The sequence below is a fragment of the Maylandia zebra genome, linkage group LG7 (genome assembly GCF_041146795.1).
Source record: "Maylandia zebra isolate NMK-2024a linkage group LG7, Mzebra_GT3a, whole genome shotgun sequence".
In the NCBI taxonomy this organism is placed as follows: Eukaryota; Metazoa; Chordata; class Actinopteri; order Cichliformes; family Cichlidae; genus Maylandia; species Maylandia zebra.
The window spans coordinates 23368686-23384259 of record NC_135173.1 but is presented as its reverse complement, the minus strand read 5'-3'; the positions used below and the strand labels follow the sequence as shown (position 1 = coordinate 23384259).

General features: G+C 38.1%; 1 protein-coding gene and 1 long non-coding RNA gene across 4 annotated transcripts; one reads left to right on the top strand and one right to left on the bottom strand.

Annotated features, from left to right (window-relative positions):
* LOC143419749 (uncharacterized) lies at positions 1 to 602 on the bottom strand. Its single transcript, XR_013099760.1, has 3 exons — positions 558 to 602; positions 437 to 461; positions 1 to 234 (listed from the first exon to the last, which is right to left on the bottom strand). It is a non-coding gene; the product is annotated as an uncharacterized LOC143419749 (long non-coding RNA).
* Positions 603 to 1659: 1057 nt separating this feature from the next.
* On the top strand, positions 1660 to 15574 carry ticrr (TopBP1-interacting, checkpoint, and replication regulator). 3 transcript variants are annotated; one of them, XM_076886091.1, is made up of 21 exons: positions 1660 to 2694; positions 3857 to 4094; positions 4410 to 4642; positions 5328 to 5562; positions 5938 to 6076; positions 6241 to 6365; positions 6544 to 6747; positions 7484 to 7629; positions 7890 to 7990; positions 8109 to 8202; positions 8546 to 8628; positions 8966 to 9196; positions 9407 to 9494; positions 10282 to 10354; positions 10700 to 10831; positions 10957 to 11047; positions 11154 to 11212; positions 11605 to 11879; positions 12015 to 14157; positions 14509 to 14634; positions 14921 to 15574. In XM_076886091.1, exons 1-21 carry the CDS (start codon positions 2020 to 2022, stop codon positions 15034 to 15036), a joined length of 5607 nt encoding a protein of 1868 aa, XP_076742206.1. In that variant the 5' UTR covers positions 1660 to 2019; the 3' UTR covers positions 15037 to 15574. The 3 variants fall into 3 exon arrangements, with proteins under 3 accessions (XP_076742206.1, XP_076742207.1, XP_004564579.3); XM_076886092.1 differs by having other exon boundaries at positions 14506 to 14634; positions 14924 to 15574; XM_004564522.3 differs by having other exon boundaries at positions 14506 to 14634.

Below are 15574 nucleotides of genomic sequence, written 5' to 3'. Positions count from 1 at the left end.
CTTGCATTTTATTAAAGCAGCTGCATTCATCTTGTCTCATGACTTAGGAAGGAGGCAGTCACAGAAAAGGTACAAAGAAAGCAGGGTCCAAGGCATTATTCTCCCTCTATTTCAAAGCTTCATTTCTAAGCTCTTCATCTCCCCCTGCTGCTGAAAAGAGCTGATTACTGATGCAACGCAGAAGGTGACCCACATATCACTTCACCCAGTGTCCTTTTCCCTTAAATCTGTTGTCTGAAAAACAAAGACACATAGAACATAGATAGATAGATAGATAGATAGATAGATAGATAGATAGATAGATAGATAGATAGATAGATAGATAGATAGATAGATAGATAGATAGATAGATAGATAGATAGATAGATAGATAGATAGATAGATAGATAGATAGATAGATAGATAGATAGATAGATAGATAGATAGATAGCATTACCAGGCCAACTCTTGCTCTCTTTTTCCTTAAAAAAAGAGAGCAAAAAAAGAGAGAAAATTTTAGCACATCTCTTAAATTATAAGAAATAAATGTGTAAAATCGCAGGAAAAGTGTATCTTACCTAATTACTCTGCTGTGTATTACATTTGGTATCTTTCCATCTACTGACTACTTTGTAGTAGTGGCTGATTCAGTTTACAATATAAGCAACACTGGTTACCATGACATTCTGATTTCCTGCCATAGTCCTGTTACATTGTAATTATAATCCAGAATACAATGGAATTTAGCATTTGAATAATAAACTGACAGTTTTAAATAAATTATTTGTAATGAAGAAATTTAAAATTCTATTCTTGGGAATTCTTCTCAAAAACTTTTTTTAAAACCTTCTATTACATCCAACATGTAGGAAAGGATTGCATTATTTTTATTTTAGTTATTCATATTAAGAGCATTCAATATTAGGCTAACTGTAAATGTCAATATGAAGAGTCCTGGAGTCCTTTTTGGCAATATATGAATTAAGTTTGATTGTATGATCGTAATGATCATAATGCAAATACGATCATAATGATAATGATAACGGGTTAGTTTGATTAACTTTTCTTGATTTGTTCTTGTTGTAGATATGATGGGTTGTAACAGTCATATGTGGATGAGTTTTATGTGATTATTCATGTGATTATTATTAGTAGTAGTAGTAGATGTATGTGTATGAAAGCACATGGTAAATGGCCTGTATTTGTATAGCGCTTTACTAGGACCCCAAAGCGCTTTACACATTCAGTCATCCACCCATTCACACACTGGTGATGGCAAGCTACATTGTTGGTATGCTTCGGTTGAACTTTGTTTCTGTATACAACAGTTTTGATAAAAAGACAGAGCTGTTAACGTTTGCACTGTGCCTGTGTTTATAGAGAGCCAGTTCAAGTATTGAATTTCCCTGATGCATCCTTGGAGATTTGTGACGCGTTAGCAGGAGCAGGTTTAAAAGTTAAATACAAGCGTCGCCTGTCAATCATTTATTCCTGCCTTTTCTTGCGTCACACTTCATGAAGTACAGTTCAGATGTGAGTGATGGAAAATATTGACCAATGAATAGTTAAATGAGACTTTTGACGCGTTTTAAGCTTCACTTTGGACCAATGACAATTGTGTTGTCGTAGGCTTAACCAATCAAAATTCAGGGGAGGCGTTTCATTCAAGGAGCGCGAACGGTTAAGGGGCTACGAGAAAATGGCGAATATGGAGTTTGGGTTTGCGGGTTACACTATTTTGATACTTTAAGCACTTTTAAAAACCTGTAAATACGATAAGTGTGTTGCTTTTATGCCTTATCCGAGCGATAAACTTGTATGGCATACTGAAGCTGATTTTTACTTAACATTAATGTGAGTCGTTTCAGCAAGCGTTATCATAGTTAGCTAGCGGAATGAGGTTAGCACAGAAACATAATGTTAGTTAACGTCAACTTCCTTTAGTTAAGGTCGTTGACGTCTGCATTTATTACATTTGATTAATACTGCCTATCGCTGAATTTGGGGATCTGTGGGCACTCTGCGTCTGCAGTTCACGGTATGGCTTTACATAATTTGGTTTTTGTTATCGATGTGGATTATGGAGATCACGATTCGGGCGATCAAATGGATGTCAGGGGTCATTTCGTGAAACGAGGAATATTAAACATTCTCTTACATTTCGGCTACAAATATGGATTTGAGAAAGTGCGATGGGGTTACAAGTTCTTTGACTCCAAGACTGCCCGCAACGCCAGTCTCATATCAAGAGTATCTGATTTCAAGGAGCTTCGGCACAAAATATTTGAGGACTTTGAGAAAGAGTTTGAAGCCAAATTTGATGTGAAGGAGAAAGCGTGCCCATCTCAACAGAAACAACGATCAAATCACTCGGTTTCGGTTCAAAATGCACTTAAAGAAACCCTATTGGACTTCCAGTGGGACAGACCAGACATCACGTCTCCTACTAAACTGTCCTTAAGGCCCAGGAAGTCGAGTCGTGGAGGAAGACCCAGTGTGTCTCATGAAGATGACATTTTAACTAACGAGAGGAATGTGGTGTTTATTGTCTCGCAGTGTCCACTTTCAAGGGCGCAGCTCGTGGACTACCTGTCTTTGAGAGACAATAGCCTTCCTACAGATGTGACAGACCACGTTATAGCCAAAGGACTTCAGGATATGCTGGTTCAGAGACAAGTTGTCCTCCACTGGATTGACTGTAGATCACACGTCCAGGTGAGTACAGTAGTGTTCAAAAGAGCATAACCAAACCACTGTCCAGTATCCGCATCTGACAATAGTTGCCACAGTTAATACACTGCTACCAGCAAAGTGACAATGTTTTGAGTATACAGATGTCATACCTCAAGTTTAATAACAATAATGTAAATGTTATAATCTACAAGTTAGACATACTAACAATAAATTTCAGGGCTCATAGTGCAGACTATATGATTTTATGTTAGTAGTACTTTTGATACCAGAAAACAATCTACTTGATAATAATTCTACAAAAAGATCCCTTGCAAGCAATTTATGTAGTAGAAAATGCAATTTTACGAAGTATTTTGAACTACAGAATACTATATAATCAATTAATCAACATACATAAAGCTAGCATAAATGTTCAATTATCTTAACGATCATCAACCTAAATTTAAACTGATGATTAATACCATGGATCTAACCTAGTAGTGTCTGCTCTTCACCAGTCTAATGTAGTACATTACTGTAAAGTGTAGCACAGTACTGCAAACTGACTGGTTCAGCATGTACCAAAGTCCCTAGAATTTTCATAAAAAAATTATACCCACACAAGGATATTCACAACACCAATTCACTCACTTACATAATTTTGCACACCTCCAATGTCTGATTTAACAAAACAACTATTTGAGTTATAACATAGCCCATGAGATTTACATTTTCAGCTGATCAAATATTACTTGGTTAGCAGTTCTTCTATTTTAAAATAATGTCTCATCTTCCTCTTCTGTCTTTTCTCTTTATATATATATATATATATATATATCTTTTTCTGAGTGAACTTATCACACATAGACATTTTTTTTTCCATCATGGAAAATGCCATCACTGCACCTTTAGACAGATTGTGATCCAAACTCCACAGAAACAGCTTTGTTTGTTGTGATGTTAGTGGTTTTGAGATTAGTTATTCTGTTTCTACTCACTCCTATTCTGTAAAGTTAGTCTGATGCTTAAGTGCTGTGACCACAACTTCATTGACTAATGCATATGAGCACATGACATGGATGGGAATGAAAAAAGTTTATGCTTAGGATGCAGTGTTACTATTAAATTGTTTATCGGGCTTAATTATTCATTAATTGAACATCTGCTTTGACACCTGTCTGTAACTATGTGTGTGTTATTGCAGGTTATGAGGTGTGAGGACTATTTTGGCTGTGACAAGCTGTCTGAGGTCCTAGCTCAGATGGATGGCAGAATAATCCCTGTGGTTGCACTGCTGAACCTTTGTAGCACTCAACAGCCCAACTCAGGATTCATGAGGGAGTCTTTTGCATTCAAGTCCAGCATTGGATACCTGTTGTCTTCTGAACAACACTACCGCCTGGCTTTTCCTGTTATAGGAGGTGTCCTGCAGTGGCAGCAAGGTTAGTAGCCAGAGGAGATCTCTTCAACAAACTAAAAGCATTCATGATTATTACCAAATATCCCTCTGTGCAGAAGCACAATGTTTTTGTGCTTGAATTAAACATTGGGTGTAAGCATATCTACATCCAGATGATGGAAAAGTAGTTGCAATTCTTACGGCAAAACAAGCAATTAATTATTTTAACGGCGTATTAACATGCAGTAAATAATGTGGCAACTGATGTGAGCTAAAAGGAGTTTATCTTTAACATGCTTAATTTCAAAGCTGAGAATAGCCTGCAAAAATTCACTTGTGATAATTTTCACTAAACCAGGTGAAGTGACACAGAGCTGTGGTGTCATGATGGAGCCAGTGACTCGAAGACAGAAGCTTCTCCCAGAATCTGTCAAAATGTCCTTAAAAGAAGTTCTGAAAGGCTGGGATGCTTCATCACTGATGCAGACCTCCACAGAGTCGTGGGTGATTCATGGTTCCAGTAGTGGTGACCAGGGAGCTGGTGCATTCCAGCATCTCTTAATGGATCTATCTACTCATGCTCTGCACGTGGTGAGACTCGAAACACAATGGTTCTGTTTTACACAATTTGTAAAAAAAAAAAAAAATTCTCAGTTTTTTTTTTTTTGGCCGTGCTGATTCTGATTGTGTAAAGTTGTGCAGATGAAAACACCAACACTATAATCCAGATTCAGCCTTTCAGAGCTTTTGAGTAAAGGTTGGTTTAGATGGATAGGTTTGGACTGTCATTTTTGCATTGCAAAATCTGTGGTTTCCACAGAATGAGATTGTTTTTGTGGCTGTAGCAAGACTTTGCATGCTGACCTGCTTGTGAACACATGTATGTGTATAAAAGGACCCGAACCTATGCTTTGTTTAATGAATTAATACAAAATATATGTACTTGGTCACAATAAATAACCAGGTAATATTAAGCTGCCAATAAGTTCCCTTAAGATCTACTGTTGCCCACTGCATTTCACTATGCAGGTAGAATGTGTCTGATTTCCAAAAGACATATGTTTTGCATTGAGGTTGCCACATGATAAACCTGATCAGAAGCTGATCAGAAAGCTTAGAATTGTTGTTATTGAAAATGTTGTCCATGTGCAATTGTAAAAAGCTGAATCTTCATCTTGTACTGTCTTATACTCTATACTGTACTGTATGCATTTATTGATCTGCTTATTTTCTTCTTCTTTTTTGTTTTTCTCTCTCTGTCTTCTTGTTACCCCAGCTTGCTGAGGTGAATGACAATGGGCTTCTGTGCTCGGCTGTGCTCTCTCCACTATCATACTCTACAGCTCTGCTCTCCATTCTCCAGCCTGTAATTGCGCAGTCTAACCAGCGACTGACCACTGAAGTCATTACCCCTGCCTTGTCTGAAACCTCTGCTGACCTTCCAGACATTGTGAACAGTGTTCTGGGAGTAGTGTATGACATCATGAAGCAGGATGGTGATAGTGTTAATGGTAGGAATAGGATCAAGGCTGTTTGATATCATGTCCACTCATTTATTTAGTGTTTTTTCAAGAGAGTATTACATGATGTTTTAACTGTAAAATATCTTTTAAATATATATTTTTGAAACTGTCTGTAAATGTATTAATAAATGCAAAAAGAAAGTAAATCCACAATCCATTAATTTCATCATTATGGGTTAATGGGTGTACAATTGACAATCTTAATACTTTTAAACTAATAATATTTTTAAGAAAAGATCAAAATCAAGTTCTATATCAATCTAATTTTAATCTTGTTTATCTTATCTGTCAAATATTGGAAATGTTATTTTCAGTATCTGCATTTTTAGGTTGTTGACATTGTTGTGATTGTTTATTTCTAAGACCAGTTAAAGGAGAATCCCATTCCTGAGTGGGCTCAGCAGGAATTCAGCCACAGTCCACCAGCACCAAACATGTTGGAGACTTGGTTCTCTCAGTCAGACTATTCTGGAGTGAGCTCTCATTTAATGGAGTCCATGAGGTACAAGAACTCAAAAATCTCATATTTTCTGTTATAGCGCTTTTGAAAAGCTTATCTATGTATCAAGTTATTAAATAGTGTAGCTTTTGTATAATATTTCAACATAGAATAATAAAAAGCCTATAAGCCTTTGGTTATAATGTCCTCCTCACACTGTTGAACAGGTTGCTACATGCAGTACCGGAGGAGAGAGAAGATGAGAACTTACCTGCACTGCAGCAGGAACTCCTTAGTGGTCTGGCTGAAATATACCAATCATCCCAGGACTCAGAAAAGAGGGGAAAGAAATGTAAGCGAATATCTTAATTTTTTCCCCTTTTTTTGTGAAGATCACAAACTGTGGATAATCATAAAACTCAAATTTTAAGATTATCCAAAACACTAATATCATTTTAATGTTTTTCTCATACATAGTCATGAACGTCAGATATTTTTTTTCCTAAATAATTTCTTGTCGATATCTATAGGTGGCACCCACCGCACACCAGTAAAACAGAAGATGAAGACCATGAGTCGTTCCTTGCAGATGCTAAATGTGGCACGCTTGAATGTAAAAGCCCAAAAGAACCAGGCTGAGTCTGAGCAGCTTGGAACTGAGGGTAGGGAAGCAGACAGAACAGGGAAGAGACGGTCAAGTGACAGGAACAAACCTGGAGTAGCAAATGTGATCAGTACGTGCACCTTTTCTGTTAAACCTTACTATACTCTTCGACTCCAATGTTCACTTTTATTGAGTTTGTTGTATGAAATTGTCTCTGCAAGAAAGAAAATGTATACATTTCCCAAAATGTCAGTTGAACTACTTACTTTACTACCTACTTGCTTGTGTTACAAAGCTTTGTGCAGCCTGTTATGAAAATACTATTTCTCTTTTATTTTTAAGATAAAACCTAAGCTAGCATCATTTTCCGGGTGATGCGATAATATTTTTTATTGAGACTATTAGATCTCAGTAGTTTTTTAAACTGTAGGTCACTGTATATTGGAGCTCTCTGAGACAGAACTTTTTAGTGAGTGTTTCTTGATTATGTCTGATCACTGGTTTTCCTCATCCAAGGCCCAATACTGCTTGTAGTATTTGCTTCATTTCAGGAAAATAAGTCATCTTATAATAAGTATCTTTGTCCTTGAGGGAGACACTGAATCCCACTTTGCTCCTAGTGCACCAATAGATTAAATATGCACAAATGAAAAGTTCTTATATCTTTACCAGATGAAGAGATTGTGCTTTTGAGATTGGAGTTCCTAAATTTTTTAACTCCCTCCGTAATGACTTAAGAACTGATTTTTGGCTTTTAATTTGAACCGATTTTTCATTTTTCTTTTTAGTCTTATTATGAAACACTTTATGATGATTTTTTTTCTTACTTCGAATAGTCAAGTAATGTATCTTCTCCCTTCTCCTAGGTTTTAAGAGTGAGTCAGAACTGCTGTCCCATCTGAAGTCCAGTTATGAGAAGTTTATGGCAGAGAGAGAGGAGTCTGTCTTTATGGGTGTTCAGCAGCTTGTTTCTTCTGTAAAGGCCTTCCTTGCAGCAGAATCAGATTGGGAGGTGAGACAGACGATGCTTCTAAATGAATAATAGATACAGAAAAACTTACATTTTGATTTCAGTAAAATAAATGCTATATTTTGGTTAAATCACCTGATGAAAACTTCATTACAATATGCAAGATGTTCACTTTAGGTCGAAGAATGCAAAATGCTGATAGAAGATGGAAGAATCTTTGAAATATCATGGAAATATAATGCATAAACTAGGCCAGTGGGGGATCTGAACTGTGATTATGAAGTTCTATGTTTTCTTTTTAGGCAAAGACCTCCTTCCTTGTTCAACAGCATCTCCTCAAGACCAGCAAGTCAATCAGACAACTCTATGGAACGGCTGCTGATGTTGATAGTAAAGTCAGGGAGTGAGTGGTTTCCAAGTTTTACCTTGGGGACAACCTGTGTCTCCATCTGTCTGAATAATAAAGTTTCTGTTCAAGTCATTAATATTTAGCTGTCAGTAACACAGTCTGTTTATTCTAGGTGCCAGCTGCAAGTGGTGCTAAGGCTGGAGCTGTGCAGACTTTTCTCCACAGAGCAGTCAGACTCACTGGATGTTGGTCAGATGGCAGAGGAGGTAAGATGATCATGGCTTAGACTTTTATGCAGTGAGGTCTCCTTTGTAATTAATACAAACATGGAAAAGGCTGTGACTACAATGTATATGATTTTTTTTCAAGCAGAGCAATACCTTCTACCATCATGATGATTTTAAAAAAAGCTCTTTATTTAAAGGTGACTATTGTTCGAGCTATTGGACTAACACAGTATGTGCCATTAATTGTGGCAGTAATCTGAATATAAAACAGTATTTCCAGTTATATTGAAATGTTCTGTCTTTTGATACACTTTTTGTCAGTCACTTCAAATTGAGTGAAATTTAACTTTAATTCATGTAAAATACAATCCCTGTGCTTCAGGTGGCTGAAATGCTTCGAATAATCTCCCTGACCAGAGACCCAGTTTTCCTAACGAGGTTCCTTCAAGATGAAGTCATGCCAGGGTAAGGCTTCAGAAATAATTTTTTTTATTGTATTTTCAAAATAAGCAATACAACTATTTTTCCTGCTGAAAGACAAAGCAGCATTAAATAACTTTTGTTCAAGTCAAGAATAAAGTCATAAATAAAAGTGCCTCAGATGAATTGAATTTCTGTAATTTTGTAGGCATATTTAATGATTATACTTTTACGCAAAAAAAGCTAAGCCAAGGTTGGCTTACTGCATCACACAAAACATGTTTTGTTTTGGGATTTGTTTGTTTTTTGTATGATTTCAAATGAGCCAGTTTCTCACTTGCAGTTGTAAGAATCTAACAATAGTGTTTTTGGATTGTGGCAGGTTCCTGACCGCAATCCCCAGAGTGCTTGCAGAAATCTACCACAGTCTGGGCACACAGCTCCCTGAAGTTTTGCTGGCAGTCTTGCCTCCAGACTTCTTCAGTGATGACTCGGTAGCCAAGGACAGCATTTCTCCTTCAGCCTCTTCACTTCCCCTGTCTGCACAGTGCCTGGTTTCAGATGACAAAGATGGACTACAGGACCTGCGGAACCGCTCAGGCAACAAAAAGAGGTGAGGAGGATGTTTAAAAGACTCTTCTATTATAGACAATCTGGGAGGACTTTAAATTACAAATAATCTTAGATGCTACAATAAGAAGTGGCATTTGAGTGAAATATTTTGTTTTCATTTCACTGGACTGGAATCATAATCAAGTATTTTTAAAGTGCCCAGAAGTATGCACAGAATGTAATGGGGGTTTTGTTTTTGTTTGTTTGTTAGGAGTGGGATGCTGACTCGCCATCGCAGCATGACAGAATCATCACAGAGTCTTCGGCAAATAGAGATCCCCAAAAAGGCTACAAGAGCTGTAAGATAAACACTTCTGCTGTCTCTACTTAATATAAAACCTTGATCAACTTTCTGAACCAACTGTCTGAACCTCTCTAATTGCAGAGTTGGCCTGTCTGAAATAGAAAAAAATCCCAATAATTTTTTGATTCATTTTAATCCATGCCTTTGTGAAAACATGCTTTTCATGCAGTTAGCAGTGTGTGCTACTCTGCTTCTTTGTTGGGCTTTAAATAGCCAAAATTTAAAAAAAAAAAAATTCACAATGCTGAATTAATCTGAGCCTTTTCTTGAACAAAGTCCTCATCTTTTGAGCATTATGGTATGTCCTTTTGGGTGTCATGTTCGCTCATGGTCTAGTTTTCATTAGGGTTTTTTGTTGTCAGTTATTCTTTTATCTCGCTCACACTCCTAATGTACAGCTGTTTTTAGCTGCAGTACCCCAAGCACATGTGCTGCTGTTTCCACCTATGCTTTGTCCACCAACCCGACATGATTAATTGCATTCTAGCCACATGAATGGTTTGGCGCACTGCTGTTTAAGTCACTGGATTGTCGTGTTTCGTGTCGAGTTCTCTCCACTTTATATTGACCACGTCTTGTATTTCAATTGAGGAAAACTATCTTTATCATTTTATCACCCAGCCTTATGGCCATTGAGAGAAATGTTGTGGATGTTACTTGGACTGTCTGATTTGTTAAACTGTATTTTTGGTGAAGATAGCCACCCACTATAAACAATGGTGGTGTAATTTGCTCATAATTTTCTTTATCTCATCCACCTGATTTCTGCTTCTTTTTTTTAGTCGAAATCAAAGGGTCGTGTATCTTTGGATAAACCGGTTGAGGAATCACATCCCGCAAAACAGGAAACACAAGGTATGTCCTTTTGTTACCGGTACATCTTTCTTGATCACGTATAACTTGCCTATTCCACCCTCAAAACTATTCCCAGATCACATGTTAACCAACCAACCCAGTGGCATCACATTGAGTACAGACACAATATGGTATTAAACATGTTCTAAAAACTTTAACTTTATGCACTTATTTCTTAAATCCAGCTCCACAGACAGTGTTAAATCTAGATCAGTTTTTGAGAGCAGGGCTCCTTGGTGTAAATTAGCCTGGTTACATGTATTGTTTCATGCACACTAATACCTCTTTACATTAAAAAAAAAAAAAAAGATGAGTGTTAAACACCTAGATTGTGCTAATTCTCAGAGGTGACCAAGGTTAGAAGAAACCTCTTCAACCAAGAGATTGTTTCCCCTTCAAAGAAAGCCAAGCTACAAAGGAGCTGCTCTGTGTCTGCTGTGGAAGGAGTGAAACGCAAGCGATCCCATGAACCTGAAGGTAGAAGAATGCACTGTTATAGATTAATTTAAATACGTAATGTAATAATTGTCCATGACTTCCTGTCACAGTTATTCCTATTTTTAAACTACTTTAATGTTTTCCAAATATTTTTTTGTGTTCAGAGAGGCACAGGCTTCTTACCAAAAAAGTGTGTGAGACTCCCCTCCACAAGCAAGTGTCTAGTCGTCTACTACACAGGCAGAAAATTGGAAGGTATGTTTCTGTTAATGCAATTAATATTTTTACTTGCCATACCTTTATTTTAAATTTAATCAGACCTGAAGTACGTAGTAACTCAGGTTATTTATTTTTTGTGAAGAAAACCTGTCCTAACTGAGGAGTGCATTGTGGAAGAATCACCAGTGAAACCTTCAGAAGGTATTTTGCTAATACCAAGTTGTTGTTGTTGTTTTGTTTTTCTACTTAAATAACATTTACACAAATGCATGATTTATAATTGTATATGTATGTAAACTAAGTCAGTTTTATATATACAATTTCACCTTGTGCTTTTTCTTTATACCTGGTTCTTTTCTTGATTAAAGACAGCAGGAATTCTGAGTAAAAAATATTTACATATATATTTGAATATTTAATTTAACAGAAATAACTTCAAAGATCCACAATAATTTTGTGTGTATCAATTAGACAGTCTGTTTTGTATCGTTTTGCTGCTTTGGATATTTTCGTAAGATTGTAATTTTACACAACTCACACTTTCCATATAGACCATAAACTCAATACATCATTGTCCTTTGGTTCTGTGTTAGATCTAAGAAGGAGCCCAAGAATAAAGAAGTTCGCTCGGAGACACTCAAGCACTTTCTATTCAAGTTCTCAGCCTCGTTCCCGCAACCTGGACCAGGCTCTCTCTGCATCCCAGCTTAGTCTGAGTGATGGCAAAATATGTGGGGTTAATGTAAAAACAGTTCGGTCTCCCATGCGTCTTCTTTTTGGAGCTGCTGAGTCTCCCAGTCATTCTAACCAGTCAGGTGCAACCAGGCCCAGCAGGTCACGGTTATCCACAGACTCAAGCGTCTTTGAGGTAACTTCTCAATTTAATAATCAGTGTGTCATCCTAATGTGCTGCAATTTGAGATGATTACTAAAGATCAGCTTTTTTCAAGTGTGTTCATGTGATCTGAGAGCAAATTCTAAAACGTATTTTTTATCTTTTTAGACTCCAGACAAAACCGCAAAATCACCCAACAAACGAGGGAGGGCCAGTATTGCAAACACGACTCCAAAAACACCTAGGACTCCTCAGACCCCTAAATCCCCCAAGACCCCACCTTCCACCAGTACACATGTTTTGTCACTTGCAGAGAGTCCTGAGGTAGCTAGCACTAGTGGACTTGGTATGTCTCTGAGGGGCACTCCTTTCAGATCTCCAGCCAAAAAGCCTTTTGTTCCAGAGACACCTACAAAGCAAAACCCCATAAGGAGCCCTCTGAAGGGTATTCTCAGGACTCCAGTCAAGGCTTTGATTGAAGGATGCACCTCTACTGATTTACATCTGATCCACAGCCCAATTTCCAGGACTCCCAGGAAGAGTGTCACGTGGTCTCCCTCTCCACAGAAATGTAGGATAGTGGAGAAGAGTGCTAATTTTAAAGTGCCACAGTCACCGAGTATTACATCTCACAGTTCTCTGAGACTGGTGACATCCAGTAAGTTCAGCAGTCCTGTCAAAAGCACAAACACTAAAAGAGACATTTTCAAGACCCCAGAAAAGACGTGTCAGGTACACCTAGTAAGAGTATCAGAAAATGTGCATAGTAGCTGTTTGACTCCAGAACAAAATCGAGAGTCTTCTGTAAAACCTCACTCCAGTTTTAAAACACCAGGAAAAGGTGATGCTGTTCTGGTTGAACCTCAAGCTAAAACCACACCCCCACCAGAACACCACCTTTCCACTCGCCCGGACACTACAAGTCAAAATAAAACGCCTAGTCCAACTCACCAAATGGTTACTCGTTCTGGGCGAACTCCAGGTAAAAGTTCAAACACTGCTTCACCATATAATCCTGAAGTTTCACCACTTTTAGATGCCACTCTTTCAGATAGCTCAGATGCCTCAGCAAAGTCTCCACCAAAGCTCTTAACAAGAAGAAAGTCTGGTCAAGGGGGTAAAACAACTACACGTGTGTTAAGGTCCCAGTCTAATGAGAGTTTGCAGTCAGACCCAAAGGAAGAGGCGCAGACTAAGGCCTCGCAGTCCACTGCAAGTGACGCTAGTTCTCATACCGATTCTCAGCAATCTTCTCATGGTACCTCTGGAACCACAGATGATGATAGCATTGACATAGTTGATGCAGCCATTGTAAAAACAGAGTTTAGCGGAGGTCTCAAGATGAACATTAGCTTTACACGGAAGCCTTCACTGTCAAGTGAAGACTTTGTGTCAAACACTGTCTCTGCTAAACCACGTGTCCCATCCCATAACACACCAAGCCGGAGTTACGGCTTCCGTCAGACACCTGATCGGCAGCAGAGGGAGGCTGCTGCTCGTTTAGGATACGGAAATGATTCACCTCGATTTTCAACCCCTAGAGGCTCAGCAAGACATGGCCGCCAAAAGGGCGCAAGTACGCAAAATCCTCTTACCTACCAAGTAGAACTGGAAATGCAAAAATCAGGACTTCCCAAGCTAAAAATTAAACGCACAGATTCCACGAATGCAGGAGAGTTTGTCTCAGATGGAAGTCCTCGATCAGGAGCGCAAAGCCCTGTAGTAGGTGTGAAACCTCAGTTTGAAAGCCCCTTGGCCTTATTTTCCAAATACCGAGATCCCGGATGCATGTCACCATCTGTCTGTGCTCATGTAACCCCAGCCAAGGGCACACCCGGGAAAGGTGGAAGCGTCCAGACTTACATCTGCCAGTCTTACACACCTACGCATCATCCTGCCTTGTCACCAGTAACTGCAGAGACTGTCCCCCTGACTCCTTCACCTCAAAGTGCTGGTAAAGTGACCCCAGAAAACCTTAACAGCTGGCCTCGCAGGAAAAGAGCTCAGATTAGTGTGTTAGGAGGCAAAGATCGTGGCCTGAAGGGGGAGCCTCAGCTTGAGGAGCTCCTGGAGGAGGCTGAACTTGGAGTTAGTAGGTTGCGGGACATTGAGGATACTGATGAGCCTTTGGACAACAAAGCTAAATCATTAGCTCTGACTTCCAAACAATCCCCTCCAGTTGGATCAGATGTGTCTCCTCTTTCTCCACTGGAAGAGTTGTACTGGATGGAAAAGCTGGCTGAGTGCACGGACTCTCACAGGGCTGAAAACGAAACCGGCTGGGCATCTCAAAATGAAGATGGCATATCAGGTAAGCCATGGTTTATTTTTGTATTGTATGCTTTAAATATATAAGTTTTGTGTTCTAAATTTTTGAGATTATGCATGGAGAGTTGCAACTGATTTATAGTTTAATTTAATGATTTATTTAGTGAGTAATTTAGTGGTTTTATTGGATAAACAAATTTCAGCGATTTAAAAGGTCTTTCATTTGATTTATGAGCCTGAGCTTCAGTATTTCAATTAGAATATTTACTCTTTTCATTGCTTATTTATTACAGAGAATTTAGTGATCACACTGTTTTGTTTTTTAAATGATTGCATGAAGTCATATGAATGAAATCCATCACAAAGTGTCTGATTTTGCCATTTTCTGCAGCAGTGACTCCTCCCAGCTCAAAGGTGCGAAAGCCAGTGTCTGCCAGTGGTATTTTGGCCCTTACCCAGTCCCCATTGTTGTTCAAGGGCAAAACAGGTTCTGCCAGTAAGAGAACACCAAATTTTAGAGGTAAGTTGTACATTGTTATAAAACCTTTTTGTTTTTTGTATTTATTGTTCAAGGCACCATCTATTTTCATTACTCTCACATTTTCAATATGCCGTAAAGGCTCTTCTGTTGTCTTTTCAGTAGGATTTTATCGGCTCATTCTTTTCAAGGATTTTAGTTCATGAGCCACAGGCAACCTAATTTGATTTAAAGTGGGATTGACCAGAAAAGCATTGTGTCATAACTCATAAAACATCTCTTTTCCTAAAATATATGGCAAACTGTATTCTTTCCATAATGTTTTCAGAAGAAGCTGCATCAGAGAGGACAGAAATTGATGGAGTGGACCTGTCTCCCTTCAGCCAACCAAAGAAGCGCTCAAACACAGGAAAGACCTACAGCAGGAAGAGACTAATTCACTGAGTTACAAAGGAAAGTGGCCAACAAAGCAGAAAGTTTGTCCATTCTATGCTTAACTCTGAAGCTGAGCCTTTTGATGACAGATCTGAAACAGGTCTTTAAAGCACCACTTGAAAATGTTTTTTTTTTTTTTACATGAAAAAATGTTCCATTCAATCAGCTCTCTCGGCACTTTTGATCTGGACATTTTCTCTTCCAACCCGTGGGATAGGTTAAGACTTTGGTTTCAAACCGAGCTGAAAGTTGTGCCATTTTGCCAAGACTTTAAAACTTGCCTTTTCTGTTCCTTTAGTCATTTTAAAATACCCACTTGGGTGTTTCTGAAGCTAAAACCTAGAAAACAGGTTTGCATTACATATCATTGTTCAACATGTGTAATTAATTATTTTATAATCAATTCAGAGCTTTTAATTTGCTGTTGTAAATATGTTCTTGTGTATTTATTAGTTGTATACTTTTTTTAAAAAAATAAAAGGAACAATTTTAACAGTTTGTAAATAAGTTGCTAAAGTCTTGTAAATAAATATAAATTTCTTAATGA